At 48.8% G+C, this 22,210-nt stretch overlaps 2 protein-coding genes across 2 annotated transcripts; one reads left to right on the forward strand and one right to left on the reverse strand.

Annotated features, from left to right (window-relative positions):
• Positions 1 to 3,133: 3,133 nt before the first annotated feature.
• On the forward strand, positions 3,134 to 7,832 carry LOC123156996 (delta-aminolevulinic acid dehydratase, chloroplastic). The gene is made up of 13 exons (XM_044575212.1): positions 3,134 to 3,284; positions 3,594 to 3,891; positions 3,974 to 4,085; positions 4,166 to 4,239; positions 4,430 to 4,498; positions 4,578 to 4,661; positions 4,736 to 4,805; positions 5,607 to 5,662; positions 5,753 to 5,874; positions 5,979 to 6,050; positions 6,147 to 6,228; positions 6,315 to 6,392; positions 7,429 to 7,832. The coding sequence occupies exons 2-13, from the start codon at positions 3,601 to 3,603 to the stop codon at positions 7,603 to 7,605; spliced, it is 1,287 nt and encodes a 428-aa protein (XP_044431147.1). The 5' UTR covers positions 3,134 to 3,284; positions 3,594 to 3,600; the 3' UTR covers positions 7,606 to 7,832.
• A 1,364-nt stretch (positions 7,833 to 9,196) lies between these two features.
• LOC123156997 (leucine-rich repeat extensin-like protein 4) lies at positions 9,197 to 11,381 on the reverse strand. The gene has a single exon (XM_044575213.1). The coding sequence runs from the start codon at positions 11,299 to 11,301 to the stop codon at positions 9,487 to 9,489; it is 1,815 nt and encodes a 604-aa protein (XP_044431148.1). The 5' UTR covers positions 11,302 to 11,381; the 3' UTR covers positions 9,197 to 9,486.
• Between the last annotated feature and the right edge of the window lie 10,829 nt (positions 11,382 to 22,210).

A 22,210-nucleotide genomic window follows, 5' to 3' on the forward strand; every position in this document is an offset into this window, starting at 1 on the left:
TATGGCGGCTTCTCAACCCAACAAAGCAACAATGAAGGGGCTTGAGGATGGCGAAGGTGAGATGGCGGGGTGGTGGGAGAAGGCTGCGAAGAAGCTGAGAGAGGAGGATGAAGCCGCACTAAAGAAGAAGAAGGAAGAGGAGCTTGAAGCTGAGAATCAGGAATTGTTGAGAGCGTCATATGAGTGTCGCGCTAGGTAGAAAGCGTTGGTGAGGAAATGTGAGGAGGCACAAAAGAAGCGTCAAAGGGATTTTGAAGAAAGAACCATGAAGCTTTGGGCATTCGCAGCTGAAAAAGAGGAGAGGAAGAACAAGATATTCATGGAGAGGGTGGTTAAGGAGGCTCATCTCATAAGGAAAAGGGAGGAGGAGGAAGAAGAAGAGAGGAAGAAGAAGAAGGGAAAGGGGCCTTGCTCTACACAATAGAGCTATGATGTGAATTGTGCCATGCTTTGGACCTTCGTGTGCATTTCATCTTGAACCTTGTTGTTGCCTAGACTCCTTTATGTGGTGAGCTATGTGTACTCTAAATTGCTTCGGACTCCTCTATGTGTACTCCTTTATGTGGTGAACTATGTGATGTCACAATTGCTCTAGACTCCTCTATGCGTACTCTTTTATGTGGTGAACTATGTGATGTCACAATTGCTCTAGACTCCTCTATGTGTATTACTTTATGTGATGAACTATGTGTACCACCAAATTGCTTTGGAGTTTGTTTTTGACTTCCTGTTCTGACAGAAACGCCAAACCAGTTGGCGTTTTACTGCACTTTGGCAACGCCAACGGCCACGGCGTTGCAGACCTATGTAGCACCACACTTGTCTCAACATACTCCGGCGGGGTACGTTGTTGTACTCCAAATTGCTTCGAAACACGATATGGAAGATGCCACTCCACCGCATAAAAGCATATCATGGGGAAACGCACACGCCAAAGATGTTGGTCACGAAAGCACATATTGCTTAAAGGGAACTGCCTAAGTACCATGTACAGCCTCCAATTAACCTACATCACAACATGTCACTAGCCCATGCACAACAACAAAAAAACTGAATTGATAGCAAGGCATTTGATAATTACCTGGTTGTAAGTAAGCATGTCAAGCTCGCTTATGTATGCCTTGTACCGCCCCATGGCTGCGATACTAGACACTTGGACATTAGCCCACGTGTATGCGATAGTGGGATACCGCTCCTCATCCCCGTCAAAAGGCCACTCCCAAGGTTCTTCCGGAGCAATGGTCAAGTTACAGCCCACAGGGATACGCTCCCACATCCAAATCTGTAGGGCCCAAACAAAACCACCAAGACAAGATTTCGGCTTACTCCTCATACATGCTCCGTCCAACTGCACATTTGTATACACATTAAAAAATCACATGCAAAAAAATCTTTCATATAATGAAAATTCATCAAATTAGCATTACCTGACGGTGTAAGAAGGCTAGTGCCGCCGACCCCCAACTCCACTTAACATCCCAGTTACGAAGAGGGTCCAAGAACATCCAGGAGGCTGTGTCTCCCGTGCCGTCAGGAAACACCACTTGGGTCATGAGATTCCATAAGTAAGCCCTTGCATACCTCTCCACAACAGCCGGACTGGCATTCTCTGGGCACTCGTAAAAATTCTTGTAGCCACGAGAACAAAACACCAGATGGCCTAGGATCGTTCTTTGTTTCATGAATCCACTGGGGAGGTTCAACACCAACCAAACCTGCAACCCTTTGTCGCCACCCCTCGGACTTCACCTTCCCGGTAAGAGCCCTGCCCTCGATCGGAAGACCGAAGATCATCGCAATATCCTCCAAAGTGACGGTCATCTCACCAAGAGCAAGGTGAAAAGAGTGCGTCTCCGGCCTCCAACGGTCCGTAAGGGCGGTAATGGCCGTCGAGTTCAGCCATGGTGGTGTGCCTTTAAAGTTGAGCACAAACTGGAGAAGATCCATTCTTCTAAAATAAGGCTCGTAGCGACGGTCATACCTCAGTGACTCACGTGGGTTGTGGCCTCTCAACCGAAGTACTGGAGGAACCTACAAAAATCACACGCACAATTTATATACTTCTCTAAACTACTCACAATATAATCACAATATGAGAATCGACAATATAGATACATAATTACCTCCCCTCTTTCCACAAGCACAGCACGATGCTTCTCCTCGTAATAATCATCAAGGCCGGGATATTTATCCGGCTCAAACATCCTACAAAATAAGGTAAATGGATTTGTTATGATATATGCTTAAAATTATGACCACATCATATACAAAATTGTGTGAAACTACTACAAATTATCCCAAAGATATAAATCACGAACCACATTACCAACACCAATTCTTTTCAACCTATTTTATCCTAAACAATCTATCACAACTAATTATTAACAAATAATAGGTTCAACCTAATCCAAAAAATGGTCTCTCTCTAAATCCAATACTAAACAAATTAACTAAAAATACTTCAACACAATGAGTATATCCCCAAAATATTCATCAAACAAATCACTAATAACTCATCTTAGGGTTCCACCATGTTTCAAAAAATGCATCTACAATAGCTAATCTTGACTGAAAATAAATGGAGGATTGGGAAGAGAATACCTCAAGTAACTCGGGAGTGCTTCGATCTACTCGTTTTGATGATCAAAATAGCAGATCTGGGGGAGATTTGGTGAAGAAGAGGGAGGGGGCGGCCGCCAGTTCGTCGGAGGACGAACTGCCCGAGCGGTCCGAGATATGGGCTGGGTCAGGCCCCCGCGGCCCCGCGCGCATTACTAAATACAGGGCAGAAACGCCAGGGCCATTGGCGTTTCTGATGTGCCACGTCAGCGAAAAACAGCGGGTTCGGACTGACTGTGGGCCACGGAAGAAACGCTAGCTACCACGGCGTTTCTGTGTTGGCCAGAAACGCTAGCTTGGTCGGCGTTTCAATGTTGGCTGGAAACGCCGCGGGCCCTGACGTTTCTAAAAGGGTCAAATCATGAAATACTTTCACGTCGGGTTTAGTTTGTGACGATAAACGTGAACAAGGTCAAAACAGTGATTTCGTCCTTGAAACGGAGGGAGGAGGCTCGACACGTTGGTTCAGGTTCAGGTTCAGGTTAGTTGAAAGTAAAAAAAGGTTCAGGTTCATGTACACGGCGGTCACGACATGGAGACAGCGAAACGCAAGACATCGTCTGTTAGTACAGGAGATCTCTTTGCAGTAGGTGGGGGGCGTCGTCGGAGAGGATTGAGGCCACATCGTCTTCTCCTCATCTTCTTCTCCATCTTCCATCCATCAGGTACGCCGCCGCCGCCTCCTCCCTCTTCTTCCTCCTCCCCAAGATTTGCACGTCCCTTCAACTCGTCAAGCTAAATTCAGCCCCCAATCTCTTCCTGATGACCAACCCCATCCAGAGCTCAACGCAATCAAGATTATCCACTCGCCGCCTCTGGTGGCACTAGCCAAGAAAGAATCAAGATCCATCTTTTACCGTTTCTTAGAGTCCACACCTCAATTTTGATCGAGCTACGCAGCACTGAATCTGATATAGCGACGCGATTGTCAACCATGTCTGCGAAATTCACTTTCCTTGGTCTCGGTGTTGCAGATAGGCCATGGCTTCCACCGTCCCCTTCTCCCCGGCCAAGGTCCAGATGCTCCAGGCGACCAACTGCCACGGGCACGCGCCGTTCGGCAGCTCTTTCGCCGTCCCAAGAACCGGGCCAAAGCAGCGTTCCCTGGCCGTCAGGGTCAGCAGCGAGCAGGAGGCGGCCGCCGCCGTCAGGGCGCCGTCGGGGAGGAGCATCGAGGAGTGCGAGGCCGACGCCGTCGCCGGAAAATTCCCCGCCCCCGCTGCGTTTGTCAGACCAAAGGCCCCAGACGGCACGCCTGAGATCAGGCCTCTTGTGAGCTCCAATCTGAATTTTGCAATGTTGCTGCAGTTGCAAGAAACTGAATTTAGAGGCTCCATGTTTGGTGTGTGTTCAGGACATGCCAAAGCGCCCTCGTCGCAACCGCAGGTCGCCAGCTCTTAGGGCTGCATTCCAGGAGACAACCATCTCGCCTGCAAATTTGGTGCTCCCATTGTTCATCCACGAAGGTTGCCTTGAAATCTAGTACTTGCTTGAATGCTGGACCATTTGAGATTTGTTATATAAAGTTTTTTTTAATGATTTGCAGGGGAAGAGGATGCTCCAATTGGCGCTATGCCCGGGTGCTTTAGGCTTGGATGGCAACATGGGCTTCTTGATGAGGTACTGGAAGTACTGGAAATTTACCTCTTTTTTTTTTCTGAGACTGGGATCGGATTTATCATCTATGTTTGATGAATATGTTGGAGCTCTAAATGTGTGTTTATTTCCATGTCACTTGGACCAATAGTCTTAGGTAGCAATCAGTATTCAGACCTCATGTAATAATCCAGACAACCACTCATATATGCAGGTGTATAAGGCACGTGATGTTGGTGTTAACAGCTTTGTGCTCTTTCCAAAGGTTCCAGATGCATTGAAGGTATTTGACAAATATAACTAATTATTGCCATGTACTTTTATTTGTGCCTCTGAATGACTTATGCTCTTTATTCCTTCAGTCTCCGACAGGAATTGAAGCATACAATGACAATGGTTTGGTTCCACGTACAATTCGCCTGCTCAAGGATAAGTTCCCTGATATCGTAAGTTTGTTTCCCTCATTCATTGTCTATTGTCACTCGCACCAATGCTGCCTCTAATCATATGTCGAATTTAGATTGTCTACACGGATGTTGCTTTGGACCCTTATTCATCTGATGGACATGATGGCATCGTGAGGGAAGATGGTAATGAAAATGACGCATTATTATCTTACACTTTTCAGAGGGTCAGATGTGCATGATATGTTGATCTGCTTGCATCCTGAATTGCCGATAGCATTAGAAATGTGCTAGCTAGTTCAAAAATATTGTTGCCAGTCTCCTGGTATGAAGGCCACACCACACTGGTTACGGGCATATGGCCAAGAAACTATCATCCTAGTTCTCGATATTATTGTTGGCCAGTTTGGTTTGTATGAGCCTGAGATTGTATTATATAGAACCTCTGGCTCCTGGTTTCTAAGACATCACTGTGGATGTCCAGATTTGATTTTCTAAAAGTATTACTGGACCACTTGATTCCTGCTAGGAGAGCCTGAGATACTGTGTGCCTGAACAGTCAACAGCTTAGTTAAGTCATTCTTTTTGCCACCTGGCACTGAAACTTCCTAAAAATAAATTCAAAATATGCTGCACAAATGTATTTTCTCACAAGAATCTCGTCGGGTACTTCCCAGATCATCGAAATTAGCAAAAAATGAGAAGGTGCATTCCGTAGTGTTTAAACCAGGAATTGGTTGGCTCCTGTAGCTCTTTGTAGCCCTAGCGAATGGCGATAAACTGATCACTAGTGCAAAAAGGTGTACTTAAGTTATGAGCTTAGCTGTTCGGTGGTCATGCCCAAGTTTAATTTGGAATTACAGTACAAGCAGTTTACATTACTATTTTTTTGTCCAAACAACTGATGGACTTAGATGTTTTTCAGAAGGCACAAATTCCGTACAAACTTCCGTCCAGCTAATTGTGAATTTGTTTCAATCCCATCAGGAGTAATTTTGAACGATGAAACTGTATATCAGTTGTGCAAACAGGCAGTTTCACAGGTCCATCTCTTCTCTTGGTATTAGGTTTTGGATTTGGTTGATGAGTATGCAACTGTTCACTAACATAAACTTGCTCCATGAACTAAATAGGCACGTGCTGGTGCCGATGTAGTTAGTCCTAGCGACATGATGGATGGTCGTGTTGGAGCAATCCGTTCTGCTTTGGATGCTGAGGGCTTCAATGATGTCTCCATTATGTCCTATACTGCAAAGTACGTACCTATATCATTCATGGCATCATAGTATTTTTGTTATCCCATTTCTACTTTATGTCTTTGTTATCTGACTGATGCATCCATGATATATGTTTTTGCAGGTACGCCAGTTCATTTTATGGGCCATTCCGAGAAGCTTTAGATTCAAATCCACGGTTTGGGGATAAGAAGACGTATGGAGCTGAAAACAAAGCTACTCTGTGTATTTACATCCAGTGTACAGTTTAGTTGGTTATTGTCTAAATGTCTTGCCCCTTTTGGTTATGAAGCTATCAGATGAACCCAGCTAACTACAGGGAAGCCCTTCTAGAAACTGCAGCAGATGAGGCAGAAGGAGCTGATATTCTTCTAGTAATTCTCTTGCTTAATATTCAGTGCCATATTACCAAGATAACTCCTGTGTATGTCGCACCATATTCATGGTTCCCTTGTGACAGGTGAAACCTGGATTGCCATACTTGGATATCATCCGACTTCTCCGGGATAACTCCGCACTGCCAATTGCTGCATACCAGGTTAGTTCATTAGCTGGTTCATAATCCATGTTGATGTGATGCTTTTGTCATTTCTATCTGGGATTCCACAAGAAACCCGGACCTCGTTGTTTACTGTATACATCTGATGCAATCAGAAAATCATTTTCGCAGCAGCACCGTAAGTGCATATCATAATTCAGCTACTCAATTGCCACGGGCCTCACTAGTTTTGCCGCACAAGAACATTTTTCGTTTGTCTTATCAATACCCGAGTCATATATTTCACTGTGCTTATCTTCTTTACACAAACACCATCAGTTGGTAGCCATTTCAAGCATTAGGCCGGTAAAGTAGTACTAGCTCACTACGCATTTGAGCACTCAGACTGCATCTGCCTATTTCTAAACTGTAGAGTAGATGTTCTCTTGGGCAGCACACGCACACGTAAGATTTCAGTAAAAGCCTGAACCTTGATGCGTTTATCTCATGTGTTTTGATCTCAAGTTCTCTCCTTGAGGGTTCTCAAAAACTAAAGCACCAACAGGAGTTCATCTTAAGAAGTTGACCAGGTGTTTCTTAATTTTTTTGGTTTTTTGTATTCCTGCGTGTTTTTGAAGCTAAAAGTGGAGGATGATTCTGTCGTTGTGTTAGGAAAGAAAAAAAAATAGAGGTGGCGATATCATCATCCTTCTGAGTGAACACGATTAAACCGAACTAAGTAATCCTTGGAGGTTCTGAGTCTGAATCAGAAGATGATGTTATTTGCATGGTGTTTCTGTAGTTATACTCTGAGCTCAAAGCGTGTGAAATTCTGAACCAATAAAAAGCCTGAACCTTGATCTATCCTCATGAACGAATACGAGTAAACTTAACCAACTCATCCTTGAGGTTACGAGCCTGGATCAGAAGATGATCTCGTATGCATTATGTTTTTCTTTTTCCTTTTGGGGTTATGATTGTAGCTGAAAGAGAGGATCGAATGATGTAATACTATCATTTTGGCTCGTCTTGTGAAAAGGAGAGTGAAATTATGAAGCAACCAATCATCATACGTTGTTTCCTTTTTGCGTTTCAGGTGTCTGGGGAGTACTCGATGATCAAGGCCGGCGGGGCGCTGAACATGATCGACGAGGAGAAGGTGATGATGGAGTCGCTCATGTGCCTGCGGCGAGCCGGCGCCGACGTCATCCTCACCTACTTCGCCCGCCAGGCCGCCGCCGTCCTCTGCGGCATGGGATCCGCCGCCAAGTAGAAGCGCTAGGTCAGGTCAACTGGTCACCCCCTGTGATTATTGATTAATGTGTAAAGCTGAGGAGCCAATGTGCTCGAGTAGTTGGCCTTGACGTTTGACCCTAAGCACTTGAATAATCGGCAAGTCTCGTACTAGTACATGCCTGTTAGTTTGTTACTAGTTCTTTCTTTTTACCGAGTACTATATCATAAAAATTTTTTCTCCCTTTCGATTGCGAGGGAGATGCCTGTGCCCCGGTATATGATTTTACGATTAGGCCTCATTCGGTTTGGAGGATTTTCATAGAAAAAACATAGGAACGAGGATTTCGGAGGAAAATTTCCTATATATGCATTCGATTTGTAGGAAATTCGTAGGAATACTACACATTTTCTGTGTTTTTGGAGAAAACTACACTTCCACTCAAAGCTCATTTTGCGCGTAGGAACGAGGCAAGTCAATTCCTTAGGATGGCAAGTGTCATCCTATCAAATTCCTATACTACTCATAATTCCTACGTTTTGATTTCCTCCAAACCGAATGAGTTACATTTGAATTTTCACTGGAGTACATTTTGCTGTATCATTCATTTTCACCGGAGTGAGTACAAGTGCAGTTGGCGTGATTTTCTTCGGAGTACGTTTGAATTTGTTCGTAAATAAAACGCTTGAGTAGTACTGACTGGGATTACATTTGGTTGACAAATCTGTTGAATGGAACGTGGCAGAGTCGCCGACCCGATCGGATCGTATGATCCCAGCAGCGACGATGAGTGTGTGTTAAGCAGCCGCATGATCCCGTCAGCTGGGTTCATTTGGGGGCAGGTGATTTAAAGAAAGTTTGAACAATGGTGCACGCGAAGCACGGGACCCAACAGTGGATCGCAGGCAGTAATGCGTGTGCTTCTGGTAAGCAAGCAGCAGGCAGGCGGGCACGCTCATAGGATCTCGGGCGGTAGGGAGGAGTAATTAACTCCGATCAAGTGCTTGGGTGGCAAACGGCCATAGCTGGCTCCAGTAGTAGCTTGCAGGTTTTGCTCAGGCCGACGCAATTGCAATCGCAGTTGTGGTTGCAGAGGCGACGGCCGGGGGCGCTGGGGCTGGCAGGCAGCAATTACTAGGGCCTCTCATCCGCTCCCACGTGAAAGAAATCACGGACCTCGAAAGATAATAATTTCAATGTAAGAACCTCTTCCAAGTCATAACGTTCTGGTACCATCCATTGCAAGATTCACTGTACTGCACGTCTGCACCTGTGGAGACCCACCGGAGAGGCTCGAAGTCCATTGCATGGAGTAAATAAATGGCGCCACAGCTACCACCGGCCCTAATTGACTAGTCATTCAACATTAATCCGTTCCATTCATTAGGCATGGCGTGAATGCCCCATCACTGCTTATCATCACACTATGTATAGTATCGTATCGTACCGCCAGCATAACTCGTGTGCCGCTGCGACGTGTTCTCGCATGCATGCATGTGATCCCTCGCTCGTGCATGCCACAACCACCGGTCCAAGGTCGCATTGCGTTGCGTCGTTATTCATCCATCAAGCATGGAAACTAGTACCCCAGTGCCCAGTGGCAAACAGCAATCGAGCAAAAAAACAGAAATGATGAAAGAATCCACCGTGGAGACTTGTTTGGAATTTAATTCGGATCAAATAACGACATAACAAATGGACAACAGAGAACAAAAAATAACGTTCAAGGAGAGGAGGAGAGCAAGAAACTACAGGCAGAGATGTACTGGTGACGGACGAGCCACGGACGGACGGACGAACGGACGGACGGACTGGCTGGCTGGCTGACGACGAGCGATCCGGCCGTGGAGGTGGCGGCCGGGCCGATAGATCAGCCTGCGGCGCGGCTAGCTAGTGGTGCTACCTAGCTAGCAGCTATTTCTACGGCCCCGTCGGTGGCGGCGGCGACCCGTACGACACCCCGTAGACCAGCGGCATTGGAGGCGGCGGCGACGAGTAGGACACCCCGTAGACCGGCGGGAGGAGCGGCGGCGGCGGCGACGAGTATGACACGCCGTGGACCGGGGGCAACGGCACTGTCGTTGGTGGTGGTGGCGGGGACGAGTATGGCATGCCGTGAACCGGTGGCGTCCCGCCTCCGCCGCTTGGTGGAGAGGATGGCGCTCCGCCTTCGCCGCCTGGTGGAGGGGGTGGTGCCCAGGGACCAGGGGCCGGCAGCGGCAGCGGCGAGGATGGCGTGGGCGCGGTCGGCGGCGTGAGGGCCGGAGGGGCGTACCCGGGGGGAGGTGTTGTGGGTTGGTGACTGGACGGCGAGGACGCGGACGGCGGCTGGTTGCCGGAGGACGGAGACGGGGTGCCCTGGGGTGGTGGTGCGGAGGAGGGCGGCAGTGCGTGCCCGGGGCTCTCGCTGTGGGTCGGAGGTGGCGGCACCGCCGTTCCTGGCGTTGTGGAGCCACCGGGCGGGGACGGGGACGATGGTGTGGACGAGCCCGGCGGGAACAATGGGCCCGGCGGCGTAAACCAGCCTGGCGGTGGCGGCGACCTTCGACGATGGCCCCTCGGCGGCCCACCCCTCGGAGTGGGCGGCCTGCGGCCTCCGTGCGATCCCTTGCCTGGGCCTGGCCCTGCTGATTCCTGACACTGCGACCTGCTGCAGTCGAACGGGCTGGCTGCCGCCGCGGCGCACTGTGCCGGCGGGCGCTGCGCGGGAGCGCCGGGGATGCAGTTCCACCTGCCGTCCGCCGTCGCCACGGCGCATCCCGGCCGGCCGGTGAAGAAGTTGTCCTCGTAGGTGAAGTTCCTCAGACTCGGCAGTCCGCAGACGCTCGCCGGCACCGCGCCCTCCAAGAGATTCCCGGCGACGTTGAGCTCCTGGACGGCCACCAGTCCAGCGACGGTGGCCGGGAGCGGGCCCTGCAGGTCGTTGCCGCTGACATCGAACACGGCCACCTTCCTGAGCATCCCCACCTGCGGCGGGATGCAGCCGGTGAGGTCGTCGTCGATGAGCACGATCTCGTTGAGCGTCTCGGCCATCTTCCCAATCGACGGCGGGATGCATCCCCCGAGCCTGTTGTGCGCGAGCACGAGCACGGAGGCGGGCGAGTTGCCGAGGTTGGGCGGGATGGGGCGCGTGAGGCGGTTGGAGTTGAGGAAGATGGCGTCGAGCGGGCGGTCGAAGAGCGCGGGCGGGATGCGGCCCTCGAACTCGTTGAACCTGAGGTCGAGGTAGCGGAGCGAGGGCAGCTGGAGCACGACCTCCGGGAAGCCGCCGACGAAGCGGTTGTTGCTGATGTCGAGCTCGTGGAGGAGGCGGAGGTGGAGGAAGGTGTCGGGGAGCACGCCGCAGAAGCGGTTGGAGTTGAGGTGGAGCAGCGCGAGGTCGGGGAGGCCCGCGGGGAGCGAGTCGGGGATGTACCCGGCGATGTCGGCGTGGTTGAGGTCGATCCCGGCCACGACGACCACGCCGCCGTCCGCCGGGTGCGGCGCGCAGAAGACGCCGTTGTAGGCGCAGACGTTGGGGCCCGACCAGTTGGCGGTGAAGTTGGCCGGGTCGGAGAAGATGGCGGTGCGGCGCCAGGTCTGCAGCGCGACGTAGGCCGCCCGGAGGCGCGGGTTGGGGAACACCCAGGACGGCGGCGGGTCGAGCGGCGGCGGCTGGGACGCGGCCGGGGCGGGCGCGAGCGCGACGGCGAGGAGCAGCGCCAGCGCGAGGAGGACGCGGCGGCGGCCCGTCATGGCCGCGCGCGGTGGGGCGGCGGCGGCGGCGCGCGCGGGGTTGGGTGGAGGGGGGAGGAGGTTTAGCTGGGGGGGAGTGGGGTGGTGGAGGGAGTGAGGGTGGAGTGATGGAAGGGGCAAAGGTGGCAGAGGGGTCACATGGAGGGTTAACGCGGAACGAGAAGCTCGAGGCAGAGAGAGAAGAGAGCGTGTCGGCCGGGCCGGGCCGGGCTGAGCTGGGCCGGGCCGGAGGTGGGCCCTGTGTGGCCGCAGAGTCAAAACGATCGCGTGTGCGTCGTGATGTTTGGTCCGTGCTAATCTTTTTGAATGTTTGATCCGTGCAAATCGAATCAGTGGTAAATGGATGACCGTGGCTTCATTAGTTGAGTGGTGCTGACTCAGTAATGTTTCGTCCGTGCGAACCATGTAGCTGCAAAAGACTTGACATCCCCAGGTGGCAGCGATTTAAGGAGGGGACGCCACGTAGTAGTACGAGCTATGCCTCCAATTGCTCATCGAAAATCGACTTTCAAGGAGAGAAAAATCGCAAGTCCTGCTGCTCAAAGATTAGTCCCGTCCATTAGACCTTGATGATCACCTCAAATGGTGCAAATTAATGAGATATTCTCCTGATTAATAGTCTAGTTCTAGTAACAAGCAGATCATGTTCTTAATTGTTGATAATCTAACTAAGCATAGAGTTTAAGAAACTGAGCAATTTGTTTGAACTTCTCGGGGGTCTTCCCTCCTCTTATCATGTGTGTACGAGCTCACATATTGTTGGTCGATTGAGATGGTTACGGCCAGATTTAATCCAACCCAAGCACTTTAATCGATGACTAAAATACAGATTTGGAACGGTAGTGATCGATGGGATTTTGTAGTGTGCACCACGCGTACTCGTGGATTATTTGAGGGTTTCAAGGCACAGCACACCGGGCCCCTATTAATCGATCCACGACTTCTTCAAACATATTCAGAAAAATAAAGTTTTCCCTCTCTCGCTCGAGTCTCTGTCGTCAAGTCACTGAGTACCATGCATGCACGGGTCCATGGCAATGCAAGGTGTCGGTGAGGAATTAAGAATCGCGTTAATGTATAATGCTGCCACTACCTTTTCCTTTTTCTTTTTAGGCGTTTTCATTCATTCTTGGTCCTCATACTCTGGATAAATGTTGTTTAATGATGTGGCAATGCGTTGCACATAAGGTTGCGTTTGGATCTAAGGCAAGAACTAAACTAGCCATGCTAGGCAAGGTTAGACGTTTGGTATGGACAGAAAAATCTAGCTTTTGATGGCAATTAAGCATGTAACGCTGTCAAAACCTTGCTCATGGAGGAGAGTAAATTTGGCTCTTCCGTGCGGGCAAGACAACACGCACAGAAACAACAATCTCACTTCCTTGTACACCTCTAACATAACTCCCTCGTCCATGAGTCATGGCCCACGATGCACCACATCTATTCGAGTTGTTTTCATGTGATGTTATCCGGCGTACAACATATTGCAACAAACAGTGGCGGAGCCAGGAAAATTGAATTAGGGGGGCCCGAGTGTTGTTCGTTCTTGTTAGGGAGGGCCAACCTACGAGGATGCACCAATTCAACATCAATTAGTCACTCTTTACATGCATATTAAGATTTAAATCACTGGTGTTAGGGGGCCAGGGCCTTGCTGGTCCCTGTCTCCGCCACTGGCAACGAACCAACCAGGTTTTCTCTAAGTGTTTATGTGTGTGTATCCATTGTTTACTAAATTGAATCCACTGAATTGGGAAGCACCTCCCCCTCGTAGAGAAAGTTGCTTCGAATGGGCACTTAGAGCAACTCCAACGGGTCGACCCAAACGGACGGCGATTTCGTCCGCTTTTTATCCGTTTTGGTCGGCCGCCCGCCCGGCGTCCGCCCTGTTTTAGATATGGGTCGGCAGGGCGCCCAACACGCCGACCCATATGTGCCGGCGTGGCTGCCTGCCCCTCTATTTTTGGCATATTGTATAGTCTGAATCAAAATAAAATCGTTTTGGACCGGATAAAATTGCATAGTTTATTACAAGCCAAATGAAAATAAAAAGGTCTCACATAGCTCTCACATAGTTTTGCAAATAAATAAAAAAAGATACATCTATTGGTTGCCAACATGAGCCCACATATGCTCAACCATATCATTTTGCAGTTGCACGTGAGTTCCCCAATCACGCATGTCTTCATGAAATTGGGTGAACTGTTCAAACGTTGCCGCTACTCCATGCTCAGGCACAACATTCTCACCTTGAAACTGAAACCATTGATCATACAGACGTTCTGGGCGCTCGTCTTGTACGATCATATTATACATGATCACACAAGCAGTCATCACCTCCAACAGTTTCTGCGTGCTCCAGGTATTAGCAGGATACCGAACGATGCAAGTATTCGGATGGCGGCAGTGCATTTCTGATAAGAGGAAAAACCAATCTTGCCAGCAGCATCCTCTTTGCACTCGAAATAGTCATCATAGCCGACCACCCCCTCTCTAATACGACTGAAAACATGCCTACTCAAACGTAAACGGCGGCGGAATTTCTGATGTTTGAACAACGGGTTTGTTGCATCAAAGTAGTCCTTCCAAAGGAGGAAATGCCCGCTCTCTCGGTTGCGATTCAACGCCGGAAGGTGGCCCGGAATGGAGCCACGAAACAGTGGCCGCTGGCTATTGAGGTGGTGATGGAACAACACGGCAGCCAATATCTCCTCCTCGTCATCGGAGGACGAATCGTTGGAGTCGCAAAGGAAATTGTGAAAAAAGAACTCATCGGCGGAGTCCATTTTGTACCTTGGCAAACCTCGAACAGCTTGCGGGCTTCGGCGAAGGAGATGGCCAACAAAGGGAGTCGCGGCGCGCACGGACTAGCTGCTGTCCTGCCGACGTCTGACGAGCGTGCCGGCTTCCGACGAGCGTGCCGGTGAGGATCTGGCCGGGCGGCGAGGCAGCTTCTTGGTTGGGAGCAGCTGTGTGGTGGGGGCGCATGGGGGTGGGAACCAGTCGGCTCCCGGTGGCAAGACGGCGGCGGCGGGCGACGTGGGAGTGGGCGGCCTAGCTGGGCAGATGTGGAGGCCCCGACAGCTGGCAGACTAGCCGGCAAAAAAAGGGCGGTGGCGTCGACGACGGAGGAGGAGGGCGAGGGTTGCTATTGGATTGTGGAGGGCGATGTGACACAGACCAACGTGCCCCGGGGAAGGAGAGGGCAAGCGTACACGCGTCCGTCGCGTGTCCGTGCCGATGCAAATCCGGCTCAAAAATGGGTCGGGAATGGGTCGCCCGCGGACAAAAAGCGGACGTGCGTCCATTTGGGTCGGCGCATTGGGCCGACTTTTCTGTCCGCGCCGACCCAAACGAACGGCGGAGGACAAAATGGGTCGCCCCATTGGAGTTGCTCTTAGCTTCGAAAACCTGTCAACCTTGATGAGCCTGAGGTGTTTGAAGCACTATCTCTGCACATTAAGAAGAGAGGTATGACCGAAGCGTGGCGGACATCGAGTGAATGCAAGAAGAGAAATCTAAAGGGAGTGCATGTCGTCACGAGAGCACAAGAAGAGAACCCTGAAACAAGTGTCATCGTCGAGGCATTGCAACAGCTCAACCCAGCTGGCTACACCGTGATCACAGATGAATGGTTCCCAAGCACATCAATCGCCTACTCCTGTGAGCTCGTAGGTAGTAGCTTCCTCACTATCCCAACGGTTAGGCTTGATTTTGCCATCAACGAACACCGACTCGAGGAGTCCAAGATGGGTATGGTCTATGATAGGGCTTTTGTAACGTGGATATGGTGCATGCCCAAGGCAATGCCCAACATGATGATATAATATTGCTGCCAACATTAGGAGATTAATAATGTTGTTCTCGCTAACTCAAATAAAAAGTAGTGTTGTTAGCTATTTGAAGAATGTTTGTGATATGGGCATGATTAATGAGTGAGTATAGGAAGATGGTGCTCAAGCTTCTCGCTACCTTCTTGCCTCGGAGATGTTTCCTTCGAATGGGATATCATTGAGTTATCTATGTGCTTCGCTCCTCATGATGCTATTGAACATAACTTTGATTACTGTTGGGGGGATGACCCCCTGGTAGGCGTTGTCGGTGTCAAAACCGGCATATCTCGGGTATGGGGGCCCAAGTTGTGCATCTAAGGATCAATGGTAACAAGGGACAATGGGACACAATGTTTACCCAGGTTCGAGCCCTCTTAAAGGAGGTAAAACCTTACGTCCTGCTTGATTGTATTCGATGAGTATAGGGGTTACAAGAGTCGATCTACCTCGAGATCGTAATGGCTAAACCCTAGCTGTCTAGCCTATGATTATTCTGATACCCTCTACGGACTAGACCCTCTGGTTTATATACACACCGGAGGGGCCTAGGATTGTAGACAGTCGGTTTACAGAAGATGGAAACAGTACATTCGGACACCAAACTTGCCGTCCACTCACACAGGAGTCCTACCCGGACACAGGGGATAGTATTCTGCTTTAGCTTCATGGCCCATCAGTCCGGCCCATATCGAATAGGCCGGAAGATGTCTACTACACAACTTGTTCTTGTAGACTCGTGTTGGGCCTCCAAGTGCAGAGTTTTGTAGGACAGTAGCAAATTTCCCTCGAGTGGATGACCTAAGGTTTATCAATCCGTGGAAGGTGTAGGATGAAGATGGTATCTCTCAACCAAATAACAAAGAGTCTCTTGTGTCCCCAACACACCAAATATATTGGTAATTTGTATAGGTGCACTAGTTCAGCGAAGAAATGGTGATACAAGTGTAGTAATGATAGTAGATATTGATTTTTGTAATAAGAACAATAAAAAACAGCAAGGTAGCAATTGATAAAACAGAGCACAAACGGTATTGCAATGCTTAAAAATGAGGCATAGGGTCCGTACTTTCACTAGTGCAATCTCTCAACAATGCTAATCTAATTGGATCATATAACCATCCCTCAACATGCGATGAAGAATCACTCCAAAGTTCTTATCTAGCGGAGAACATAAGAAGAAATTGTTTGTAGGGCACGAAACCACCTCTAAGTTATTCTTTCCATTCGATATATTCAAGAGTTCGTACTAAAATAACACAAAGCTATTCTTTCCGTTCGATCTATCCAAGAGTTCGTACTAAAATAAAACCAAGTTATTCTTTCCGATTGATCTATCACGAGTTCGTACTAAAATAACACAAGTTATTCTTTCCGATCGATCTATCAAGAGTTCATACTAAAATGACACCAAAACGAATTCAGATTCATAATACTGAATCCAACACAAAGAACCTCAAAGAGTGCCCCAAGATTTCTATCGGAGAAACAAAGACCAGAATGTGCATCAACCCCTACACATAGATTACCCCAATGTCACCTCGGGAATCCGCGAGTTGAGTGCCAAAACACATATCAAGTGAATCAATATGATACCCCATTATCACCACGGTTATTCATAGCAATACATACATCAAGTGTTCTCAAATCCATAAAAGTATTCAATCCGATAAAACAAAATCTCAAAGGGAAAACTCAATTCATCACAAGATAGAGAGGGGAAAACACCATATGATCCGACTATATTAACAAAGCCCGCGATACATCAAGATCATGACGTCTCAAGAACACGAGAGAGAGAGAGAGAGAGAGAGAGAGAGAGATTAAACACATAGTTACTGGTACAAACCCTCATCCCCGAGGGTGGACTACTCACTCCTCATCATGGTGGCCGCCGGGATGATGAAGATGGACACTGGTGATGGTTTCCCCCTCCGGAGGAGTGCCAGAACGGGGTCTAGGTTGGTTTTTCGTGGCTACAGAGGCTTGTGGCGGCGGAACTTCTGATCTAGGGTTACTTCTGATGGTTTCTCTATTTATAGGATTTTTTGGCGTTGGTTTCACACGAAGATGGGCCTCGAGGTGAGCACAACCCACCGGGGCACGGGCAAGGGCCCAGGAGCACTCCGGTGTCTTGTGCCCTACTCCTTCACCTTATGGTCCTTCCACGAAGCTTCGGGGGTCTCTTTTGTTCCAAAAAAAATTGTCAAAAAGTTTCAGCTCATTTTGAGAACTTTCATTTCTGCACAAAAAACAACACCATGGTAGTTCTGCTGAAGACATCGTCAATCCGGGTTAGTTCCATGCAAATCATACCAAAACCATATAAAATTGTTGTAAGCATGGCATGGATACTTCATAAATTATAGATACGTTGGATATGTATCACCGGACACCCGAGGACCCCCGAATCCAGGACTCCCTCAGTATCCCCCGAACTTGCCTTCAATGACGATGTAGTATCCGGCTTATTTCTTCGGCTTTGCAAGGCGGGTTCTTCAGCATACTTTGGATTAACGATAGTCCAATTTTGGCCTCCATGTTCTGCCTTTATGATTCCTTCCTATCATCGCCTCGATTTCCATGCATTGGGCGAATGCGAACAGTCCATTCTATTTTACAAATAAGCCCCTTACCGCACATGGGCGGCATCTATATAAAGAGGTTAGATCCCCAAATGCCATCTCACATTGCACAAAGAGCATCGGAGCAAACCACAAAAAACTTCAAAACATGGCGAGCGCCCCTAGCTCCTCCTTGCGCCACCATGGCCCTCAAGAGGGTGATTGGCGAAGCTGCTCAGTGTCCCAACTCCAGATGAGTCGACTTCAGACGCAGGGATATCTTCCTCTTGTAGATCTAGTCTTCATGCGGGCAGGATTGGCTTTGATTGGCAATGACGTGCTAGCAGAGAATTTTCCCAACCCCAATAGGGAGGAGAGGGTGTGCTTCGTCTCGTTTCTTCTGAGGGGCTTAGGATTCCCGATCCATCCCTTCCTCAGGGGTCTATTGGAATTCTATGGGATCTAGCTGCACAACCTCACACTAGGTTCTATCCTGCACATTTTGAGTTTTGTCGCTCTCTGCGAGCTGTTCTTAGGCTGCGGGGCTCATTTTGAACTTGCAGAAAGTTCTTTTGCCTCGTCCCCCGCCATCAAGGTGGTTCCATATTTGAAGGGGGCGGCGCCGAAGTTTGGCGCATAGCCAGATCAGGCTACCCTGTCGGAACTCCCAAGAAGGGGTTCGAAGAATGGTCTTCGGAATGGTTTTATATGGAATACGCTCCCCTTTCAGACCCAGTTCGGCGCGGACTTCCCGAATTCTCCAGTGCTTATTTGAAGAAACTACTCAATTGGTTCCCCCGGAGTCGCAAGCAAGAAGACAGTGCGAAAGTAATGAGGTTAGTTAGCAAGGTCAGATTACTTGCCCACTCCGGACTCTCGATTATCGAAGTTATGGCCATCGCGATAAAACGATGCATCTAGCCCCTTCAGTCCAGAGTGACCCCTTTATGGTGTTACAACGGGGAGGAGACGCATCTCGCTATAAACGCGAGGGTCCGGATACCCCAGCCGCTCTGGCCGCCATTCTGGCAGATCTTTATAAGGGGGAGAAAGAAGAATTCATCCGCTTAAATTGTCGGGAAGGTTTTGCATGTACAACCCCATTGAATGGGTAAGTCATTGATTATCAGCATTGTTCTACCTCGTTATCGAGATGTGCTAATCAAGTTATTCTGATTGTCTTAAAGCAGACATGAAGGAAGGTAGTCGAAAATGTCCATTGCCCCTCCCCTTAGCCAGAGGACCATGGTTGTAACGAATACCCCGGCTTCCGCGAGGATCCAGATATATTTATAGAGTTTGATGATGGAGTTTTTTATCAAGTGAGCCTTGACGGCTCGGAAGTGGCTATTATGGCCGACTACCCCGACCTTCTCCCTTTCTACAAGGTAAGTGCTCGGAAACCATCCTAAAAAAGAGGAGCCCCCACTCGCGTCTCACCCATCACACTGGACCGTGCTTTATAGGATCGGCGCTCGGTAAGCCGTACCCAATCAAGGGCGGCCCCTAGGAAGGCAGCATCTACGCAGGGTGGGCCTTCAAAACGAAAGGAAAGCAGGAGCACCGTCGAACCCCCTCCATCATAAAAGAGGTATAACCTTCAATATGTGCCTAGGCATAAGACTAAATTGTCATATTTCTCTTCCCCCCTCTTACTCCAGGAGGAGCACACGGTGAATCGTGTCCAAAACCCCAACTAGCCGAGCATCATCCAATCCGGTGGCTCATCGACCAGGACGAGAGCCAATATGGATGCGGCGCCGACTCCTCCACCTCATGAGGATTCAGATGACGTATCCATCACAAATTCCAAAGTGGAGAGTGTGATGAATCATCGACGACTGAAAGAGACCCTGCGCTCCAGCTTTTACTGAGTAGGAATTCACCGCCCTCAGCATCGTGGATGCATATATCCGAGCCGCACGGCATGGACTTACTGGAGTTGATCACCTGTTTTCAAAAGATATACATGTAATGGTTTGTGTAAAATTGATAGATATATGCCAGTAGCCCCCAAGACTTGAAGCGGTTTAGATCAACCGATTTAAGGATCGTTATCATCGCAGGTTCTCAAAGAGAAGAACAACACGCTGTCCTAGGAGCTTGAAACAAGCCGTGCAAAGCTACATGCCGCCACCTCAGAGTTAGAGGAAATGAAGAAAGTCACGATGACGAGTAACCAAAAGAAAAAACTGGAGGAGGAAAGGGATAAGCAAGCCGAGGAGATAAAGAGCTTAAAGGCTCAATTATGGGACGCACAAAAAGAGAATAAAAAGTTGAAAGGCGGCATATTCGGTATGACCTTTGAACCATCCAAGGACCTCATATAATCCCATAATATGGAGTCTTATAATGCTGTTCTTACAGGTCTGTTAACCGGACGTCCTGAAGAAGAAGAAGTGTCCGGGTTCCAAGGCGACGTTCTAAAAGAGTTGTCTAATGTGCACGAGCGGGCCCGTAAAGCCATGAAGAGTATGATCACAGCCTTATGGCCATCTGGTGCCCCTCCAGAAAGTATGGAGGGGTTGGCGAACCTGTTCAAAGGTGCCCGGTGTTGTTTTGAGCTATGGAAGGCGTCAACATGCCGGGAAGGTGCCCGAGAGGCATGGGCAATGGTGAAAACGCGCTACACCGGGCTCGATCCAAATCATATGGCCCGAGTTGGACCTGAGGGACCGGACGGGAAAGATATTCCCGTGAAATTGTATATGACCAAGTGATGATAGTTGCGGAATATCCGCAAGAAGACGGTAGCTTAACCAGTCTTATAGATGACATAGATAAAGAGTAGTAGTTCGATTCCGTGTATCAATGTACTTTATCATCGAACTTATCTCCAACCGAACTTGTAAAAATTTGTCATCGCAGGCCTCCGACTTCAACCTTCGAACCAAGAAGTTGGAGTGTTTCCGGATACCATGTTGGAATGTAATAAACATTCAGTATGTCCGGAAACTAGGCAATCCGGTCATATTGCTCAAACAAACAAAATTTGTTCGGGGAGGTATGTTATATTACTATTTGACATAAGAAACATCTTCCAGGGAAAATAGTTTCGTTAGGGGTTCCTTTCCTTGGGTCGGCATGCTTAGTTATGCATGCCCTCGGCTTTGATCCAAATTACGGGCAGCCTATCCCGTATTTTTTAGAAGAACTTAAACAATCTGTCGTTGCTTGCCGACCAATTATGCCCTTAAGAATGCTAGCTTTCGGCTTCACCCGTCTGAGGTATAGATCCGGATTACCCGGTTGTAACAATCGCAGAGGTACTCCCTTTACACCCTAGCTGAATAGTCGGGAACGTAGGGTATAAAGTACAGGAGCGAGGCAACCCAGCTTGGCAAACACTTAAGTCATAGATATGCATATAATGGCAAAATATGTATAGAACAAACAACTTAGACAATATAAGCAACGAGCTTTTAATAATAAGCTTCGTCAAAGAAGCCCCCAGTTAAAGTGGGGTGTATACATCTAAAGATGTGTACCCCTAACAGTTCGGTAGATCTGAACATACCTTGGGATATAAAAAAGGAAAAAATAAGAAGGGGAGGAGAAAGAGGAACCTAGTCAAAGTAAAAATAAAAAGAGTGCGACCGAAATATCCGTAGAATCGTCAGAGCTGAGTAGCATTCCATGGATTCGGCTCAAGACGATTATCCGATACATTATGAAGGTGATAGGCTCCTCCTGTGAGAACTTCATCTATGATGAAGGGGCCTGACGGAGTCCTGGACTATGGGGTCCTCGAGGAGTTGGCCTATGTGACATGGGCCGAACTGATGAGCCGTGAGGATACAAGGTAGAAGGACCTCCCCCGTGTCCAGATAGGACTCTCCCTTGCGTGGATGGCAAGCTTGGCGTTCGGATCATGTTCCTTCATTTCTTTGTAACCGACTATGTACAACCCTAGATCCCTCCGATGTCTATATAAACCAGAGGGCTTAGTCCATAGGCAGGATCAAAATCATACATGCTAGACATCTAGGGTTCAACCATTACGATCTCGAGGTAGATCAACTCTTGTAACCCCTATATTCATCAAAGTCAATCAAGCAGGAAGTAGGGTATTACCTCCATTAAGAGGGCCCGAACCTGGGTAAACATCGTGTCCCCTGCCTCCTTGATACCTTCAATCCTTAGACACATAGTTTGGGACCCCCTACCCGAGATCTGCCGGTTTTGACACCGACGTTGGTGTTTTCATTGAGAGTTCCACTGTGTCATCACCAGAAGGCTCGATGGTTCCATCAACCATCCACAACAATTCCGCCCTGAGGGAGACTTTTCTTTCTAGCCAAATCTTTGTATTCGGCGGCTTCGCACTGCGTGCTAATTCAACTGGCCATCTAGAGCAGATCGACAGCTACACCCCTAGTCATCAGATCAGTTTCGGAAACCTAAACTACGCTGCTGATATCTAGGGAGACTTGATCTTCCAAGGGTTCGCGGCCTCAACCACAGCTCCGGCCTCAGATCCGGAACTCGTAGCCGAGTCCGAAAACGGGAATTTAG

Source organism: Triticum aestivum, chromosome 7B (assembly GCF_018294505.1).
Source record: "Triticum aestivum cultivar Chinese Spring chromosome 7B, IWGSC CS RefSeq v2.1, whole genome shotgun sequence".
NCBI classification, from domain to species: Eukaryota; Viridiplantae; Streptophyta; class Magnoliopsida; order Poales; family Poaceae; genus Triticum; species Triticum aestivum.